Here is a 20,062-nt window from a genome sequence, read left to right as displayed (position 1 = left end):
TAAATTTTTAGATTGCAGCATTTTTAGAGAAATAGTGTATATGAGATTCCTACGGCACTATAACTTCCTACCTCAGCGCTGTTAAGAGAACTCTGGAATCTCTTTTGAAATTCACCTGTATATAGCATAGATTAGTAAAGATACTTCGCCGCCTTGAAATTGAATGAAGCCACAAACGGCTTATTAGTAAGTTCTTTTTTTGAATTCTTGACAAATAAAAACATTTTTAGAGAAAATTTACGAATAAAGAACTAATTCAACTAATACTGCGTAATTTACATAATAAATAAATAAATATTTCAAATATTTAAGGGACATTTTATCACGGAGACGTGGCAAAACTTTTTTTACGCAACTTTTTTTTTTTTTTTTTTTTCATTATATAAGAATAGCAGACGAGCATGCAGTCCACCTGATGTGGCTACTGCCGCCCATGGACATCTGTAATCAACCCCAGATAGGATTAGATATTCCTACCTGAAGTCGGCCACAGATGCGCCGCTACCCCTGAGGACTAAGCTGGAACGCCTCGGAAAAGTCTGTCTCCCTTACCACACCCTTCAAACCGGAACACAGCAGCGCCTAACACTGCTGTTATTAGGTAGAAATAGGTGTGGCGGTAGTGCCGCCGGAGTTGAACCACAAAGGGTTCTACCACCTTTAAGCTATTTCAATTCTCAAAACTGGGTACATTTTCTTGTTAGGAGTGAGTAATCTTCACTAATCTATGGTGTATAGGCGGCGCCCTCTCGCGCTCTGCCCGGGAAAGGTATTCTCACCCTGCGCCTGTAGATATTTACGACTTATTACGACCACACTTACCGTCGTCTTTTCCGAGGGCGCTGGGTGGACGGTCGGAGCTCTCACCCTTGTTGCTCGTAAACCTGAGAGCCATTTTTAATATTACAAGAGGCAGGTACCATATCAGGCAGCTACATCTGCCCCAAAACTACAATGGTAGGGATATTTACCTTTTTTTTTTCTTTTTTTTTCTCGAGGGGGAAACCTTCAAAAGGTACCCGACGACGTGGGAGCGACGCCGGGTTATGTGGGATTTTTACCGCACTAAAACCCCCCCGGTGGCCGTCCTCAACGCTTGTTGGAGAACTCCGGGATCTCCGACGGAACACAACCGGAGCCCTCCAAGCGCGATGCCCCGATCGGGCTCTACCCTGGGGGAGCAGTTTTCGCTCCTCCCACACCATGTAGTGTTTACGACGGTATGCGACCACACATACCGCCGTCCTTCCCGGGGTCGCTAGCTGGACGGTTCGAGCTCCCACTCTTGCCGCCCGCAACCCCGGAAGCCCCCTTTTAGTCGCCTCCTACGACAGGCAGGGGATACCGTAGCCCTATTCTAGTCCCGGAACTACAGGGACATAATAGGGATATTTACCTACCTAGTAAACATTAAAATAAATATCTATTAATTTATAAGAAATTCCTTTAAATTATTTAGCACCAGTATGCCATTTTCAGTTCTGACTTCATAATGGAGTCTACCTAATCTTCGGATGACGACTCCGAACTCCCATTTAACTCTTGGGTTGGTGTAACTGCGGACTTGTACCTTATCACCTTGTCCGAACCCCTGCGTTGACGGTGCATTGTAATGTAATCTGGATAGTGGGGCGGATTTCTTAAATAAGGCATGCATATAGGTTCTTACCTCTCTGCCGAACATTAACTGATAAGGTGATAACTCTTTTGTATTAGGTGTACGTCTCAAGCGTGCCTTGACAGTTAACAGTTTATCAAATAAACTTCCGCTCTTGCTGATATAAAAGAACATTCAGGTATTAGCCGATTATTTTCTTTTTGTACATTCAAAAATTTAAATTTTAGCTTTGTATATATTTCTTCAAATTCGTACCTGTATTTTATTTCCTCTTCTAATTTTTCTTCTTCTGTAAGCCATTCAATTTTTTCTTGAATCGCGTAGAATTTGTTCAAATTTTCTTGTAAAGAATTCAGTCGTATATTTATTTCTTCAATGTCAATTTTTTCTATTCCCGAAATGTAATTTTCGGTTCGTTTCATTAACCCACGTAATGTGGCTCGTATTTCCTTATTGTTTTTTAGTTCATTCGACATCTCGTCGCCAATATCAAATAAAATAATAAGGAATGTAAAATAATACTTTATTATAATATTATAATAATACTTTATTATAATAATACTTTATCTTAAACTGAATATACCCTTGACGATAAGCGAGCCCTTATAAAGCTGCGCTTTTTGCTAGTATCCATATTTTTCTATTGACAGTCAACAACTCGGTTGCCTGGAGACTTGATAGTTGGATATCAAGTCTCCAGGCAACCGAGTTGTTGAAAGGTGTTACTTATTTTCGTTACGGAATTTCTCGATTCGGTCGCCGCGCTCAAAGCCCGCGATAAAAGCTATGCAATAGCTTAAAAACATTTTTAGAGAAAATTTACGAATAAATAACTAATACTGCGTAATTTACATACTAAATAAATAATTATTTTCAAATATTTTAGGGACATTTTAGCACGGAGACGTGGCAAAACTTTTGACGCCACTATTTCAATTCTCAAAACTGGGCACATTTTCTTGTTAGGATTGAGTAGGTAATCTTTACTAATCTATGTAGAAAATACTCACCGATTGCAATATTATTTTAAAAAACACTGACTATTTAATAATAATTACCATTTAATAACATGATTACTATGTACGCATTAAAAATTAAAACAGTTTTATGAGCACAAAGATAACGTACAGTCATTTGTTTTTTCTTCGTTCTATGTATAAAATTCCTTTTTTTATAATTGGTCATGTAAAAATGTATGCCAGTAGTATTGGCCAGTATTAAATAAAAGTAATAAAATAAAATAATACAAGCAAGCAAGTATACATAAAAGATACGGAGATCCCTAGGATTAAAGATTTTAGATTTTCTAATGCTAATCCTTTAGTATCTACAATGTTTCCGATGTCTCCTATTTTTTCGAAGTCATAATCAATATTATACCTAAATAGGAACGAGCTGGATAGTATGACTTTTACCGCAATTTTTACCTTGTTAGGGTTCCGTACCCAAAGGGTAAAAACGGAACCCTATTATTAAGATTTCGCTATCTGTCCGTCTGTCCATGTGTCCCTCTGTCACAGGGTTCTATCTCCGGAACCGTAATAGATAGAAACTTGAACATTTTTACAGAGGATGCATAACGGTGGCCGCTATAACAAGAAATACTAAAAATTAAATAAAGTTGAATATTAAAGGGGTCTCCATAAAATAAACTGGTATTTTTTGGCATAACTCTTAAACCTAGTAGGTACACTAGGAATACAGTCTATATTTCTACAATGCGTAGGTATACTACTATAACTGCTATTATAATAAATACCAATAAGAAGAATTAAACATATTTTAATATAGAAATTTAATAAAATTAATAAAAATAAGTAAAAATTAATAAATATTTCATGGTATAGATGCCTCCATGGGCGAGTTCGACTCGTACTTGGCGAATTATTTATTTATAGCTATTCAATAGCCTAATTTAATCTAAATCCTTTAGATGATGTCTTGAAATAATTTTTAACTTAATTTTTTACTAAACTAGACTAAATACACATGGCTTTATAAAAAATCAAAATATTTTTATTAGTAATGAATAACTAACCCCTTAAGTATAATTTACCCTGAATTATATGAAAAAGGTCCAGCAGCAGCCACAACCCAAAAAAATTACTACGATCTTTATGATCAAGAGCTATGGAGCTTACATACCAAAAGTTATGTGATTAGACGGTTATATGGCAGTAAAATTTTACCTAATAAAGAAAATTAACTTTTGGTATCAGACCTGAAATGCTTTATAAATCTAATAATTACGGCTTAAATTTGAATAATTTCTCAGTTAGGAGTCAATACTATTTCTTTAAAGTATTTTTATTTAATTAAATCAAACAATATACAACTACCATAAATCCGCGTATTTTTTTCATATCTTATACTGGTCACACTGACAAAATATGGTAGAAAATTAGCCTTTGATGGTAGATTTGAGAGTTTCGTTAAGTAGCATCCCCACCGGGTGTGTGTGCGGTGTATAGATTGTGTATCTGTAATTTCTGTAATTTTAATTGTAAACAATGAGATTTATAAATTATTCAAATGTAAAGAATAAAATCTAATCAATCTCTTCGCCAATGTTGTAATTAGGGTTTTTATACACTTTTTACATTGATGTAAGGTTCTCGTGCTTTGTCTTCGTGTGTGACAATATACTCAAAATGGCGCATCAACTGGCACCGTCTGTAAATTGTTCATTAGACGACATTGACCTCAGCGCTCTAAAGGTATTTTTATGTGAATCTAGTTTGTTATAAATTAACTCATTACGTGTCTTTAGTCTAGCCTCTCGACCTGGAGCCATTGCTGGGAGCAATGATCTCACAGGGCGTGAATCATAAAGAAGGTGCAATAATAAGGATTATAATTAGCTTTTTCCTATATATTTATATTGAACGGCTGCTTTCAGGACCCAGCTGGTATATTCGAACTAATAGAAGTAGTGGGAAATGGAACTTATGGCCAAGTATACAAGGTACGTATATAATATAGTGACATGTATATTTATGTAGTGATGTTAGTGATTTTTTCCGAGAAAAAGTATCAACAATAAAACAATTCCATCACTGTTAGCAGTAAAATACATGTTCGTACGTTATCTGCTGTAAAGTAGGAGAGCCTATTAATGTCAATGAGCAGAATTAATGCTCATCAGGCAGATTCAATAAAGATGTGGCCCATTATATCTGACAGGTTTTACTTTTGTTAATTGCCCCTTTGAAGTTGATTAAACCTTATTGTGTATAATTAGCATGTTAAATATTATTGGTGTTCTTTAAGGATTAAAAAAATCATTCTCTTTGTACATATGTATGGTTGAAAAAGATCAAAGAAAATAATTATGTAGACTATTCATTTTATCTGTGATAAAATAGAATTTTAAATTACAATCTTGGCCTACTTAACATGTGAAAATTTTAATACAATGGCATATTATGTCTTTAGTACAAGTGTGTAATTTGATGTTGATGTACAAATTCTTAGGGCCGCCACACGAAAACGGGCCAGCTTGCAGCTATCAAGGTCATGGATGTCACACAGGACGAAGAGGAAGAGATAAAGCTTGAGATAAATGTCCTTAAAAAATACTCTAATCACCGCAACATAGCCACATACTATGGAGCATTTATCAAGAAGAGCCCTCCAGGCAAAGATGACCAGCTCTGGTTGGTCATGGAATATTGTGGTGCTGGTGTGTACTTTATTTTTCATGTATAATAATATATGTAATCTTAGTTGTATATACTACACACAAACAAAATAAAAATCCACATCATTTATATTTAGCAAATTACAGTTAAAAGCTTTATTTCCTTTGTATTTACCTCTAAATGCTCTACACTATGTCAAATAAAGATATAAAAAGAAATAGGTAAATAATTCACATATGATTCATTACAGATAATGATGCTAGCATAATTATCAGTTGTGGTGTTCTATAATTACAGGATCTGTGACAGATTTAGTGAAATCAACCAAAGGTCAATCGCTCAAAGAGGAGTGGATATCCTACATCTGTCGTGAAATTCTGAGGGGCCTCAGCTATTTACATTCTAACAAAGTTATCCACCGTGACATTAAAGGGCAGAATGTTTTACTCACTGACAATGCTGAAGTAAAACTTGGTAAGAATCTGCAAATAGTATAAATTTAAAAATACTATTTTTCCCTACTATATTTTTAATCTATGTGGTTTTACTTTTAGTTGATTTTGGAGTGTCTGCACAGTTAGACCGGACTATAGGTCGTAGGAATACATTTATTGGTACCCCCTACTGGATGGCACCAGAAGTGATTGCTTGTGATGAGAATCCGGAAGCAACATATGACAATCGCTCAGATCTCTGGTCACTGGGCATCACTGCTCTTGAGATGGCTGAGAGTCAGCCTCCACTCTGTGATCTGCATCCCATGAGAGCTTTGTTCCTTATTCCAAGGTAAATAATATATTAACTGTATAGTAATGTATATTAACAAATATATTAACAAACATTTCATGTTTGTAAGCAATTTGTAATTACAAACATGAAATTAATTGGTTGAATGATTTGAACATTTGCTAACATTATCTGTTTGTTTAAAACTATTAATTATTTCTAGGAACCCTCCACCTCGTTTGAAGTCCAAGAAGTGGGCTAAGAAGTTTCATGGTTTTATTGAGACTGTTTTAGTAAAAGACTATCATCTGAGGCCTTACACTGATCAGCTTCTGAAGCATTCTTTTATAAGGTAAGTCAATACAAAATAATAATAATTTTCTTTACATGCACAGATACGTAAGTAGAAATACTTATCTAATGATTTTTTTCTTTTTTTATCTGTATCATATTGTGAATTGTTTACAGGTATAATTATAATTTTATACAAGATGTAGGTAAAGAGCATTTGAACAAGTTTCTTTATAATTTTTGTTTTATTATCCAGTTTTTAGTATTTTTATTGCTAATTGAATATTCCTGTAAGTTTATTATTTTTCTAACATCCTCCATATTATAAGTATTTTGCTTCAAATATTGATCTCCAATCCTCCGCAGGCTTTAAATTGACATATCATCTATCTCTCATATTTACTTTTCCTATTAGTGTTGTGCATTATTTTAGATTATTACTATGAACATGAACAAAATCAAATATATTTTTATCAAACTTATTATGTTATCAAACCAACAGAGATCAACCAACGGAGCGTCAAGTGCGGATACAGCTGAAGGACCACATAGACCGTTGCAAGAAGAGAAAGCAGGACAACTCGGTGCGCGAAGACTACAAGTACTCAGGTTCGGAGGGTGAGGAGGAGGAGAACGCGGTGGCGGGCGAGCCGTCGTCCATCGTGCACAACGCCGCCGCGCACCAGGGCGGCGACACGCTGCGCCGCAACTTCCAGCAGATACAGGAGGGCAGGTGCGTGCTTTGATAGTCAGAATGGTTCAACCGAGGATATACCAAAGCCTCACCTATTTCTGACATGACGTGACGTGTTTTTGCGTTTCGGAGGTGTTATAAAAGTTCCACAACTTTGGTATCCACATACCAGCTGACTAACATATTATTATGAGGCTTATATCACTGCTTTGCACAAATAATGGCACAAGTAAAAAAGGTAATTTTCCAGGAGAGCCAGTTTAAAATTAAATAATGTTTTTGTTTCACAATCTTTTAATTAAATTATTAAAATAATGATAAATACAATTATAATTAGTTATTTTTATAACCACAGTACTGTTAGGATACATTAAAACAGGAAATATTTGGGATTAAATTATATCTTTAACAGAAAAATGAATTTTTGTAGTTGTGCCATTATTCTTGCAAAGCAGCGATATGTCTCTTGACTAAAACAAATGTTTATTAAAACATTTTAATGTTGAATAGAGTGTACCATTCTAGCACTATTTGAGAAATTGTTATGAATTTTTATTGGTTGTTTATTATGGAGCCTAAACTTAGGACTACATCTCTATTGTTCGGCTTCTAAGATGTTAAAATAGTGATTTTATGAATAGGTACACAGGCTCAATTGCTAAACAAACATATAAGTCTCAATGATGTCTATCTTTTTCTTGTGTGTTTGGCTACTCTCCTATTTTATTTTATCCAATTTCAATAGGAGTTCTTATGTTTACCCTGTATATATCCACCTTTATTTAGCACTCATTAACTATATACACACACTTTATGTAACATGTTTTTTTTAACGAACCAGGGGTGCTGCTGAAGCTCCTCAGCCACAGCCTCCGCCCAAACGAAACAGTAAACGCGAAGAACGCGAAGAAATCCCAGGTAATGCCTTATTTTACTTTTTTTTTTTTGCCATAAAACTAATAGTGCATTTCGATTTGGTGACTTAGCTGCATTATTTTAGTAAAACGTATATTCGTATCTTTCGCTATTATTCTACATTGTATTAAATATTTTAACTGAATAACTTTAACTCTATACTGTATAATACATTAATCCCATATGTAAGTTACAATACATTTTTTTACAAAAAATTATTACTATTATAGTTAATGATAACTAGCCAATGATAGCTAACGTGCAAGTAGCATTAGTGAAGCTCCTCATAAGATTAGTATCATCCTTACAGATTATAATTTTTTTATTATACGAAAATCAATTCTATAAGAAGCGAATTAGCAGCTACGCCCCCAATGCGAGATCTGCCTTTGTGGCGTCGATTAACTTTTAACATTTGTTGCCTATCTAGAGCCCGGGCCGCCCGCGAGGCCCATTCCGCAAAGACTGATTGTGGTGCCGGACCCACAAGTTCAACAGCCTAATAGATATAGGTAATTATTTTTGATTGTGATCATTGCTAGTTAACACACTAATTAAGTTTCCACGATTTTTTAATATGGTTCATTCATTATTTAAACTGAAAAGTTGTGTCTGTCTGTTTTTCTATATTATATAATCACCTTACTTTTTTGTCTAATAAACAAAATTAAACCCAAATATTTCTTTAACACTCGAATTGAATATTACAATATAATTACAGTATAAATTTTACCAATCTGGAGAAAAAGTCTGTAAAATGCCTTAAACTATTTCGTGAAATTATCTTCATGATAACATATATTATGTTTTCAATATTGTAATTGATTATATTTCTTTATTGTAATTCATTATCTACTTTTTCTTTCTTATCACTCGGATGTTGCGTTTTTATTTACTTGTACATTGTAACGTGTAGGCCCTTGCCGCCGACGCCGAAGTCGTCGGGCTCGTCCAACAGCTCGGGCTCCAACAACGGCACGCCCCCTGCCGGCGGCCCGCAGCCTCCGCAACGCTCATCTCAACACAATTTCAAACCTATGGTACAATCTTTTATTTTTATTGTCGAGGCCTCATATGAAGTTTGTATTGAATTCTCCAAACAAATTTGTTTATCGATAACGTATGTATACAATGTATACAAACTATTATAAATAGCGTATGTACAGATTACGGTGCTCATCAAATATAATATGGTTGCGGTTGCGAACTATTCATGTTTCACTATAGTTTTTCAGCCCCCTTTAACATTGGAGAGAACATGAAACAATTTTATATATTGAAACATTGAATACATTTTAGTAAGACTAGTTAATGAGCATAGAAAATATACAATGTTATAAAATGATAGTAAAAAGACATTACTCCAAGAAATAATTAAAATGTAGGCTACATTCGGTCTTAGATTTCATTTTAGTAAGAATAATCAATCTGCTCGTTAATAAAAAATACTGTAAGCGTAAACACTAGCTGTTATTTTAGATTATAATACTAGTCTATTCCAATGTCGTGAAATTTTAAGGATTACACAATAACTTTTATTCAATTTTAAAAATTATAAACATATTGCTTTATTTTTTTATTTTTATACTTTTAGTATATATACTTTTTGTTTATTTGCTTATGTTTTTATTTTCATGTCACGCTGTTTACTTTCTTTGCACGTCCGATTAATGCTTCAACCGCAGATACCGCCGCGGAGGCCAGAGGTAGGTGATGAGATTGATTTATTAGGGGTTGTCCATAAATTAAATCACATTTTTAACAATTTTATTACACTATATGACCTATACAATATATATTCATTCGACGTGAGATCATATAACTTTACTCGCCTATTATTGTCCTGTCGTACCACAAAGCTGAAAGAACAATAAAACATTAATAAGTAACATATATAACAGCCACATACTTAACATTGCGGGTTTGCTTATTGAAATTATACAAATAATACAATATGAATATTATAAAATATTATCATTATTCACTATATTAACATGACATCTTTCCGAAACATTCAATTTAATTTAAATTAATTTATATATGACATGTTCTTGTATTACCTAATAAATAAACATTCACAGGGAAGTTGAAATTTTACATATCAACATTCATATTTTATAGACAGCCTTTATCTATAATTGTATGATATTTATGGATAACCTCTTGACTGGTAATTTAACTCATTTGTGAAGAAAGATTAAAAAGTGTGAACGGTATATATTTTCAGGATTTGGACAAGTTAGCTGCACAACTGAACGAGCTCGGCGTTGTATCGGGCAATGAGCCGCCTAACCGACCTCCTCGAGCTCCCACCAATGGACAAGGTATGGGAATTTATTACTAAATAGTATGTTATTTACAAATTAAAATGTTTTCTTTGAGCTGTAGGAGGTAGCTGGCAACAATTGAGAAATCATTGCCAATTTTTTATAATAAACGATTCATATTTTATCACTTGCATTTTTCATTTCTACTTGTCTTTATAGAAAACGTTATAATGTAAGTTAATTTATTTTCATAATTATATTAGGCCCACCTGTGGAACGAAATCCGCCAGAGCCTACGTTTGACGAGTCTGATAGTGATTCAGATGTGGAAGAGAGTGGAGGACGAGCGCGCAATGACGGAACTTTACTTGCCAGTGATCCACCAAAGCCACTGTGAGTACATTTATGAAAACACCTATTGTATCAATTGCATTACAGCAACATTTTCTTTAATTATTTGTTTCGAAAATTTAAAAAAGGAGACTATTAAAGTAATTTAACTATTAAGCAATTGTTAAAATATCCAATACATAATGTGATAAAAAAATTATATGTGAAGTCATACAACATGTGATTAAAAACAAACCAAGTTAAGAAAGATACTTTGAAGTTTTTGTGTATATCATATAAAAGTTTAACAATGATAAATTGTAGTTTAGATCTAATCGTACAAGTTGATTGTTAACTGATATTGTTTTAACAACACATTAATGGCATTTTCTCCCGTTTTTTTCTTTTTACTTTTTATTTGCGTTTTTGTATTATTTGACCCCGTCCCCACCACCTCCCCGTCTCGCGCGGTTCACCCCCGTCCCGTGGTTTCGGTTGCGCTTGTGTCAGCCCGGAGTTCTGCTATAGGCCGGGGCTGAGCGCGGTGGCGGAGGACGGCGCGGCGGGCGCGGCGGGCGGCGCGCCCACGCGGCCGCTGCCGCCGACGCCCGACGACGACGACGCGCACGCCGACCGCACGCTCGTCAAGCGGGTGAGTACGCTCGGCCAACGTGCCCCTCCTGGGAAATGGACTTGGAAATGGCGGATGTTGATATTGACTATTTCAACGTAGGGTTTGATTAGTGTATCGTAGTACCGCGGACGAATAGAGGCAGTGTGTTCATTTTTGGGCACGCGATGAATGTAAAATACATTTAATTGTTAAAAAACTCTAAAAACTATGAATATAATTTCTTGTTTCATTTTCTTTATAAAAATATTTACGAGATGCCCTGATACGTATCTTGAGCTCTCGGAAGTAATTTAAGGAGCGTGCGCTACGTTAATCATATCTATTATAATGACTACCACTCCAATGATACAGTTCTGACTGATTCTGACATTTGACATCCACCAATTAAGGACCAGGGAACTAATTACGCAATCATTTTCTTATTCATTCATTTGTTTCATCCATCAATAAGAAACCCTATCTCATTTTAAAAACTACATATATAATATTGACTTTGTTATCTACTGAGCAGCAACGCCATTTTTAATTCCATTATTTAATATTACCAGGTATATTTTTTTATTCACCAATATCCACGCGCTGTATTTTGTTAACATCCTTTGCCGCATCATACATTCTACATGCAAGCGTGTGCATATTTAACGCATGGTAGGTTGCCGGACGCAAATTAACAAAGTTGTCTACATGTCTAAGATGAATATTTCAAGGATTTATTCAGTACTTGTGGCTGCGATTCGATTACTTGGATTATCTGCGGCTATGCTATAAAATTTGTGTACATTTATGTTTTTTTTACTATAACTACAATATTATTTATTTATTTTTTATATTTAAATAACTACGAGACGTAGCTATTTGCTACCGTTACGTTCGTTTATTCTCATGACCGTTGGTGCATTTACCAGGAATCTATATACGTATATTTGTTATTGTTTATCTTAAACCACAGTGAAAAAATCTATCTGACACTCAATTTGAGATCAGAATGTTCAAAGCCGATTATGTGTTAAATAGGCACACGCTCAAAATTGGTGACGCAATAAGTATACTGAAAATATTGCCTTCACAAATTAAGTGTATTAATTTTCACGCCAAAGTAAGATTAGTGAGCGAATTAGGTCACTTTTTGTTAAACTTTATGTTCTTATTATTTATTTCTGCTTTTTATATCGGACATGATTGAAAACACATCAGAGGGAGAATTTGGAAAACGAAAAAAGAGAAACGGACGTCGATGAGGCTGTACTGCTGAAAGACTGGGACTTTGCCAGGTTTTTCCCTTCGAAAAACATAGACAAAAAAGAAGCAAGTCGGGAAATAAAAAAAGAACCGGAGCCAAAGCGTGCGCAGTTACAGCGCCAGTCGAGGATCGAAATGGAAGATGCGTGGGCAAAGTACAAGGCCATCGCTACCCCTCCGTCACGCCACAAGCAATTATTCCACAAACCCACGGAAAAAAGCACGCAAGACAAACTCGCGGACATAATAAAATACAAAAAAGAACAAGACTCAGAACTTAACTCCCCGAACCGATTCTTTAGAGGGTTTCGTCGAGAAAATTCTGATCTCTTCCCCCTTCCGAGCACGAGACACTCCGCTATATACTTTCCGAAACACGAAAGTCCTGCTGGAGCTATTTCGAAGCAGATGAGATCTAGCGGCATATTTAACAACTCACGAAAACAAATTACGAAACCGCAAACTTCTGGAGAGCCAATATTGACAGACTTTATAAAAATGAACGACAGCCTCAAAATGTCCCAAAAGAATGCGAAGAAGAACGATAATAAGGTTGCAGATAGAAAAGCACCCCCTAACAATCCTATAGAGGCGTTGAAAAATGTGGCGGTGCTGATACGACAAGACAGCGAAAACAATGGATCGAGTCGACAAAGTAGCATTAACAGCGACTCGCCTGCAACTAGCATTTGTCTTACAAACAGTGCGTCGTTTGAAAAGTCTGACATCTTAGATCTAACTGCCAACACACTCGAAAACAAAAACAACGTTAACAACAGCTCTGACGCGAATAACGTTGTCAAACCACGCAGAGAAAAGACTGAATCGGATATAATATTCCGAAGAAATTCCCACTTAAACCGTCACACAGAGCTTATGTCAAGTGGTGGGCAGGAAGCGGTAATCGCACAGGACCAGGTAATTGCTCACTGCTCGGGATAGTTTGAATTAATATTTATACTTACACTCTGGTATGAGGGTTCGTTTACCTAACTTTAACTAACCGTTGTAATGCTACAATATCTAAGTATAATATTACATTAAATTCCAAGTTTATTCTAGTCCCGAAGCTATATGTGTGGTGGTGCTACTGTGTACCTTATGTGTGAGAATGGTCTAGTTTTATGCACAAATATACTAAATTAGTTGCTAGTTATACTAAATATTTACCTTTATGTACCTATATATTTCCGGGTTTGGCAGACTTTGTACGGTTTTAAAATTTAAATATATAAATAAAATTATTATTATTATTCCTTAATTTTCAGTAAATATTGCTCACACGTCTTACATTTTGGCGTGACAGATTTTTTTATCATAATATCATAATAACTTTGTATTGTATGGGATACCTTCAAATTACTCTTGTTGGAATGGTTTTGATATATTACTTTATAATAATAAAACTTTAAAATGATCATATAGTAGAAGCTTCATTACTAATTACTCACCAAAAATAAAAAGAACTTTATACTAACTAACATTAATCCAAATCTCATCTGTGCGCGAGTACCGTCTTCCTGCCGAGACACGCAGAAACGAGTGACGAATCACGAGATCCTGCCATTAAACACTAGCAACATTTAACAATTTTGGGAATGTCCGCTTCGAAATTTCATGCAGATGGAAAGAAAACGTCCAACTTGTGAATGTGTTTTGTTTGCATGATTTTAATGCTATCGTGTTTGTGTTTGTCGAGCTATGCTGGTGTTGCAAAAACCATACTTACACTAACGGTTAATCGCTGTTCATAAATAATGGCTTTACTACCCATACAGGTAAGATACACAAACTGGAGTTTTGTATAAATATTTTCGTCGTACACTTTTAACGTAACGGCGATTAATTTGTGGTGTAAGTGGTCATTTAATCACTAAACTCGTTAAAAATATAAAATATTTAACATTGTAAAATTTTCTTCACTATTAAAGAAAAATCTTAAGAAATAGTAAATTTCATAAACCTTTAAAAATGTTACGTAGTTAAAGTACCCATGAAATGCTTTTAGGCACAAATATTTTTATCTTAAAAATATTGTTTATTCTTGTTCTTTATTCTTACACATATTGTTCAAATGTTCACAGAATTCCAGAGGATTAGATAATATTGTATTTATAGGTGTTATTTTATGGTGATACTATAGATTAGAATTACTGCAACTAGCAGCGATTAAAGTGTATATACTTTTAAGTACTTTACGTTGCTCGAAAAGTATACACCGTTACAGTTAATCTGTAGTGTATCGTTGCAGTTTTATATAAATTTTGAAGCAGATATTAATAAGTGTGGGGCACAGGGCCGTTCGAGCGGCGCGAACGAGGGCAGCGGCTCGCGGACCAGCTCCGTGCTGCCCGACCTGCTCAGCCAGGCCGGCCAGCCCACCACGCCGCCCAGGCACGACAAGACCACCAGCGAGGAGGTGAGACATCCCATATCCCACTCACACGAACAACACGTCACATCACTCACATGTATCTCATCAGAAACACAAAGATATTAATATGTGTCTAGAAAAATCGTAAGAATCAATGTGAAAAGTACTATAATAATTTGTTTTTGCATATCAGTTTTTTATATGGAGCCCTGTAGTTAATAGTAAAGTCTATAATATAAATATGATCCAAAGGCTTAGTCTGTCCTTCTAGACATATATAATATCTTTGCCACAAGCGTATTACATTGTAGTTATATTACTTATTGATCTCGTAATGTAACCTCGAAATATATTATGTATAGCTATTTGTTGGGATATAAACACACTATATTATATCATCTCGCCAAAATAGTTATTCAAAGGCAGACTCTTAGTAAATATAGTATGAATTTTGCAACATTTGTTACTGTCGAGTTTCACCAGTTTGCCTAATATGTCATATCCATTACTATCTGGGCTTTGATATCATTATTGTAAACGGGTAAAAGTAAGCTAGCCGCGACTTTCATGAGTAACAAATCATGGGGCTCCCAACGTTATTACTGCGCTAACCATAATGCGATTGAAAGATTAATTTAGCTTTTAACTGTGGGCGTATACTTAACGATCTAACTACTATTACCAGTGTTAATGTCTTGTAAAGTTGATTATTATTAATAAGCCATATTGTGAATCAAATTGTTTGTGTAAAGTGATTTGTAAATGATGAATTAAAGCAAAACTTACCTAGTCGACGTACTCTTTTGTGCCATAAATAAGCATACAATTTTATAAACCTGTCTTAGTATTTTCGGTTCTGGTTTAATTTGATATCACAGTTCTCTTGACATTACCCGGATATTATTTACTTCACAACAAACTGAATTTAATAAATAACACTTAATATTTTATAAGTATGAAAAGTATCTCTATACGCCCCTTACCTAAAAACTACTGGATCGGCTACACCTTTTGCTGCAAAACACCATTCAATTTACATGTTTCACATGTTTAGAATTATATTGAACACAATGAAATTTTTAATGTTGAGAACCCCAATAGTTTCACAAATGTATGCTGAGAAGCTTTTAGTATATAGTATTAATGTGATAATGGTTGTCAATCATGCAAACACCCTGGAGCGTCCCGCGACCGGTTTGCAGACAGCTGTTATAACACTGCGTAAGTACGAAACGAATGATGCAACAAGATATGCTTCATGAAGCATAATATAGACTGTTGTTTGTTGAACTTAGAGCTGTCATCTCTTCTCTATTTATGCATTTTCTAGACATGCTTTTATACATTCATACAGACAAGTTTTCGGTCATTAAGTTATATAGCTTATATTATTACAAATTATAATATATAGGTAGATTAAGGAAAGCGTGGTCCGCTTAATAACAGCAACAAATGGATCTTATGGTTTTATTTTATTAATGCCCGCGCCGTTACATAGCATAATAATTATATTTTTTGTACCCGGCAATAAATGGCATATTGTAAATATATTATATTTCATTGTTATTCATATTTTTGTTAGTTAGAATGTTTGTCGAATACTTATTCCTTATATCGAGATTTAACAACATAAATTTGATCGAATTGCCTCAAATACCAAAGGTTAAAATAAAATCGTTTTGTCTACCTGTACTTATTTGTCCGAAAAATTAAACTTCATCAGTGCATAATCTAGCCACAACCATTTGAATGTCAACACCTTTTCAAAGTTGTTTTGAATTGAATCACATCATTGCCTGCTGCAATCTACGAATCTACTATTCACTAAATTACGCCGACATAAAATTTGTAGATACTAGCCATGCCGTTAATAACTTTCCGACCATGTATATGAGATGAAACTAATCATGGGAGATGGATTTAATTAATTTTTGACTAACAAACTATATAATCATAGGGGTTAAGTTTTATTCTGAATGTTTTAAAAGTGTTTTTGTCAATTTTATTACCAATTTTGTTCAACAAATGTATGCAATGTTACTTTACCTGAAAAAAATGATAAAAAAATATAATAAAGGCTAGACCAATGTTTGGATTTGCAATAAAACATTGAAGACTAAATATTAATGACGTGTATTCTTTTTTACAGTATAGACAAGCCATAGCAGCCGGAGGCACGCCAGCGACCCACCACCACCATCACCCGCTCCCGTCCTCGGTCCAGTCCACCCCGTCCAAGTCGTTCGTATCGGGAGCCGCTTCCCCCCACCCGTTGCAGCATTCGCCCTCCAATTCATCGGTGGGCTCCCAACAGCAGTTCCTTCCCTTGCAACAGAAGCAGCGCTCGTTCCTCACGTTCGGGTTCGGCGCGGGCTCCACGGGCAGCGGCGGCACGGGCGGCTCGGGCAACGCGTCGCGCCGCGAGAGCCACGTCAACGTCAACGTCACGCCCACCGGACACGACCTCTCCTCCGACACGCCCGAGATACGTAAATACAAGAAGAGATTCAACTCTGAGATTTTGTGCGCCGCCCTCTGGGGTAAGTATATTGTGAACTATGAACATTTTTTTCACTACATTGTAACCGCTATTTCATTTTGTGATTTGTACTTTCAGGTGTTAATTTGCTGATTGGTACTGAGAATGGTCTCATGTTGTTAGACCGTTCGGGACAGGGCAAAGTATATCAATTGATCTCACGACGCCGCTTCCAACAAATGGAAGTGTTAGAAGGACAAAATATATTGGTCACTGTGTCTGGAAAGAAGAACCGCGTACGTGTGTACTATCTTAGTTGGCTGAAATCTAAGATTTTACGCACCGACGGATTGAGTGATGTAAGATTCATATATAGTTTATCTTTGCATCTTATCATATCAACTCATTACTAATTGAAAATGTGTGTTTCATTAAATTACAGCAAGTTGAACGAAGAAATGGTTGGATTAATGTTGGAGAACTGCAAGGGGCAGTGCATTTCCGAATCGTAAAATATGAACGAATCAAGTTCTTGGTCATAGCTTTGAAAGATTCGATTGAAATATACGCATGGGCACCAAAACCATATCACAAATTCATGGCATTTAAAAGCTTTGGTGATCTTCAACACAGGTAGACAACAATAATTCATTTAAAAAAGCAGAAAGCATATTTAATATATATTTATTATTAATAGAAAAGTTAGTATTGTATTAAATATATGTACTTAAATTTTGAAATTATTTTCCAGGCCCCTATTAGTTGATCTTACCATTGAAGAAGGCACAAGACTGAAAGTTATTTATGGATCAGCAGATGGATTTCACGCTGTCGATCTGGACACTGCCAGTGTTTATGACATTTATATTCCAAAGCATGTGAGAAACTTATAATAATCTATGGCTATTGACCTTACGGTTGATATAACATTGACAATGTATATGATGAATGATCATAATGATATTTTTCAGACCCAGGGAGCAATCATTCCACATTGCATTGTACCACTGCCTAATTCCAATGGCGTACAGCTGTTGTTATGTTACGATAATGAGGGCGTATATGTGAACACTTACGGACGAGTTAGCAAAAATATAGTTCTGCAGGTTAGTTCATAGGCTTCTTATGGAAGACGATTATAAACATTGTGATTATAATAAATTGATCTAACCTTGAGTTTTCATTTTACAGTGGGGCGAAATGCCCACTTCAGTAGCCTATATTGGTACAGGCCAAATAATGGGCTGGGGCAATAAAGCGATTGAAATTCGTTCGGTGGAAAGTGGACATCTAGATGGAGTGTTCATGCACAAGAAAGCCCAACGACTCAAGTTTTTGTGTGAGCGTAATGACAAGGTATTCTTTTCATCTGCTAAAGGTGGTTCTTCTTGTCAGATATATTTCATGACGCTCAACAAGCCGGGAATGGCCAACTGGTAGTAAGTGACGGTGCGCAGCTGGCAAGGATTGCGCCCATGATCTGTGATGACGTTGCGGCCCTGATTGGAACACGCCAGAAGTAGTCAATGAAACAAAAGTATAATCATGTGCTTTGGCCATTCGGAATTCAAAGACTTGTGATAATGACAGAAGTAATACGTGCTCAAAAGACAATCCACAAAATATAACAATTTGAGGACTTTTATCTTTATCAAATGTGGCATTTTGTACTGAATATTGTAACTTCAATACAAGCTACTAAGGAATATATATTATTAAGCAATAACCTATAGGATAAATGTTTTGATATTGACAATTAATCTTAAGTAAATTAATACTGCTTAGGTTTTATTTTGCAGTTGTTTATTTCTAAAAGAAAGTGTAATACAAACTATCGATTCATATTATGCCATATTATATTGTTTATAAAGATAAGCTAGTTGGGTGATGTTATTGGTTACATGTATGTAATTATTTTGATTAATTACTTTAACAAAAGTCAATGCCATGCCATGCCTGACTCAATATATAATACAGTAAAGTAACAATCTAGATGCTGTAAATTATTATTCATTCTATAAGATTAATTCACTTAAGAAATTGGCACTTAGTCATGTCACTATGTATGATAATAATCACACCAAACTGCAATAATAATTTTTATTAATGGATAAATCCTAAAATTTGGTACTATTTATTATTTATTTGTTATGTACTATATTATTTACATGTATAAAGATGTAACTGTGCATATTGAAAATTATATATTTGATGACTTTTTTATTTGAAAATACCTTAGCCCAATAAAATACAAAATGACAAGCTTTTCTTTATTTCATAACCAATAATTACAGCCCATAATTCCATCATCTAAGTAAAAGTTACCTTCAGAATGGCCTGTCACTGCCCGTATTTTAAATCGAAATAATTACTAAAAGTTGCTACTAATCATCAGATAATTGGTACCTTTGATTAAAAAAAATAAACTACTTTTTAAGATGACTGGCTACTCTGACGTCAGGATGGCTGGTCACCTATCCAGTGAGAAGAAACTGCGCAAGTGAATCGAGATTTTTTTAACCAATAGTTTCTACTCTACCCTCATATACACCATATTGGACCTCATAGCTTTTAAGGATAAAAAATATGGATTTGCTATTTTGATGTCTGAACGCCTGTATAATCAACAGAGCAAATCTAAAATAAAATACATTATTCATTTAAAAGCAGGCGCGACTTGATAGAATTTATTTTAAACATTATCACATTTATTATGCACTTTATTATTATACTGTACAAATCAGCTTAAAAAGTAGTTTAATTTTTTTAATCAAAGGTAGCAATTATCTAATGATTAGTAGCAACTAGACAGCAATTTTAGTTATTATTTCGATGTAAAATATGGATAGTGACC

The 20,062-nt window shown here is 34.9% G+C and overlaps 1 protein-coding gene across 9 annotated transcripts; it reads left to right on the top strand.

Annotated features, from left to right (window-relative positions):
- Nucleotides 1-4,034: 4,034 nt before the first annotated feature.
- msn (serine/threonine-protein kinase msn) lies at nucleotides 4,035-19,470 on the top strand. Of its 9 annotated transcripts, none has more exons than XM_073079949.1 (22): nucleotides 4,035-4,335; nucleotides 4,518-4,583; nucleotides 5,093-5,300; nucleotides 5,557-5,733; nucleotides 5,814-6,045; nucleotides 6,209-6,337; nucleotides 6,779-7,009; nucleotides 7,812-7,888; nucleotides 8,316-8,397; nucleotides 8,802-8,925; nucleotides 9,571-9,591; nucleotides 10,113-10,209; nucleotides 10,416-10,545; nucleotides 10,993-11,134; nucleotides 12,311-13,273; nucleotides 14,652-14,774; nucleotides 16,879-17,269; nucleotides 17,347-17,567; nucleotides 17,651-17,841; nucleotides 17,960-18,086; nucleotides 18,180-18,314; nucleotides 18,400-19,470. In XM_073079949.1, exons 1-22 carry the CDS (start codon nucleotides 4,270-4,272, stop codon nucleotides 18,646-18,648), a joined length of 4,182 nt encoding a protein of 1,393 aa, XP_072936050.1. In that variant the 5' UTR covers nucleotides 4,035-4,269; the 3' UTR covers nucleotides 18,649-19,470. The 9 variants fall into 9 exon arrangements, with proteins under 9 accessions (XP_072936050.1, XP_072936058.1, XP_072936052.1 ...); XM_073079953.1 differs by having other exon boundaries at nucleotides 4,036-4,335; nucleotides 11,011-11,134; nucleotides 17,065-17,269; XM_073079950.1 differs by having other exon boundaries at nucleotides 4,036-4,335; nucleotides 11,011-11,134.
- Nucleotides 19,471-20,062: the final 592 nt, after the last annotated feature.

The sequence above is a fragment of the Epargyreus clarus genome, unplaced genomic scaffold, assembly GCF_041222505.1.
Source record: "Epargyreus clarus isolate Ecla_fem2 unplaced genomic scaffold, WU_Ecla_fem_2.2 ptg000014l, whole genome shotgun sequence".
NCBI classification, from domain to species: domain Eukaryota; kingdom Metazoa; phylum Arthropoda; class Insecta; order Lepidoptera; family Hesperiidae; genus Epargyreus; species Epargyreus clarus.
The sequence above is the reverse complement of the archived record's forward strand: the minus strand, read 5'-3'. Positions and strand labels throughout refer to the sequence as shown.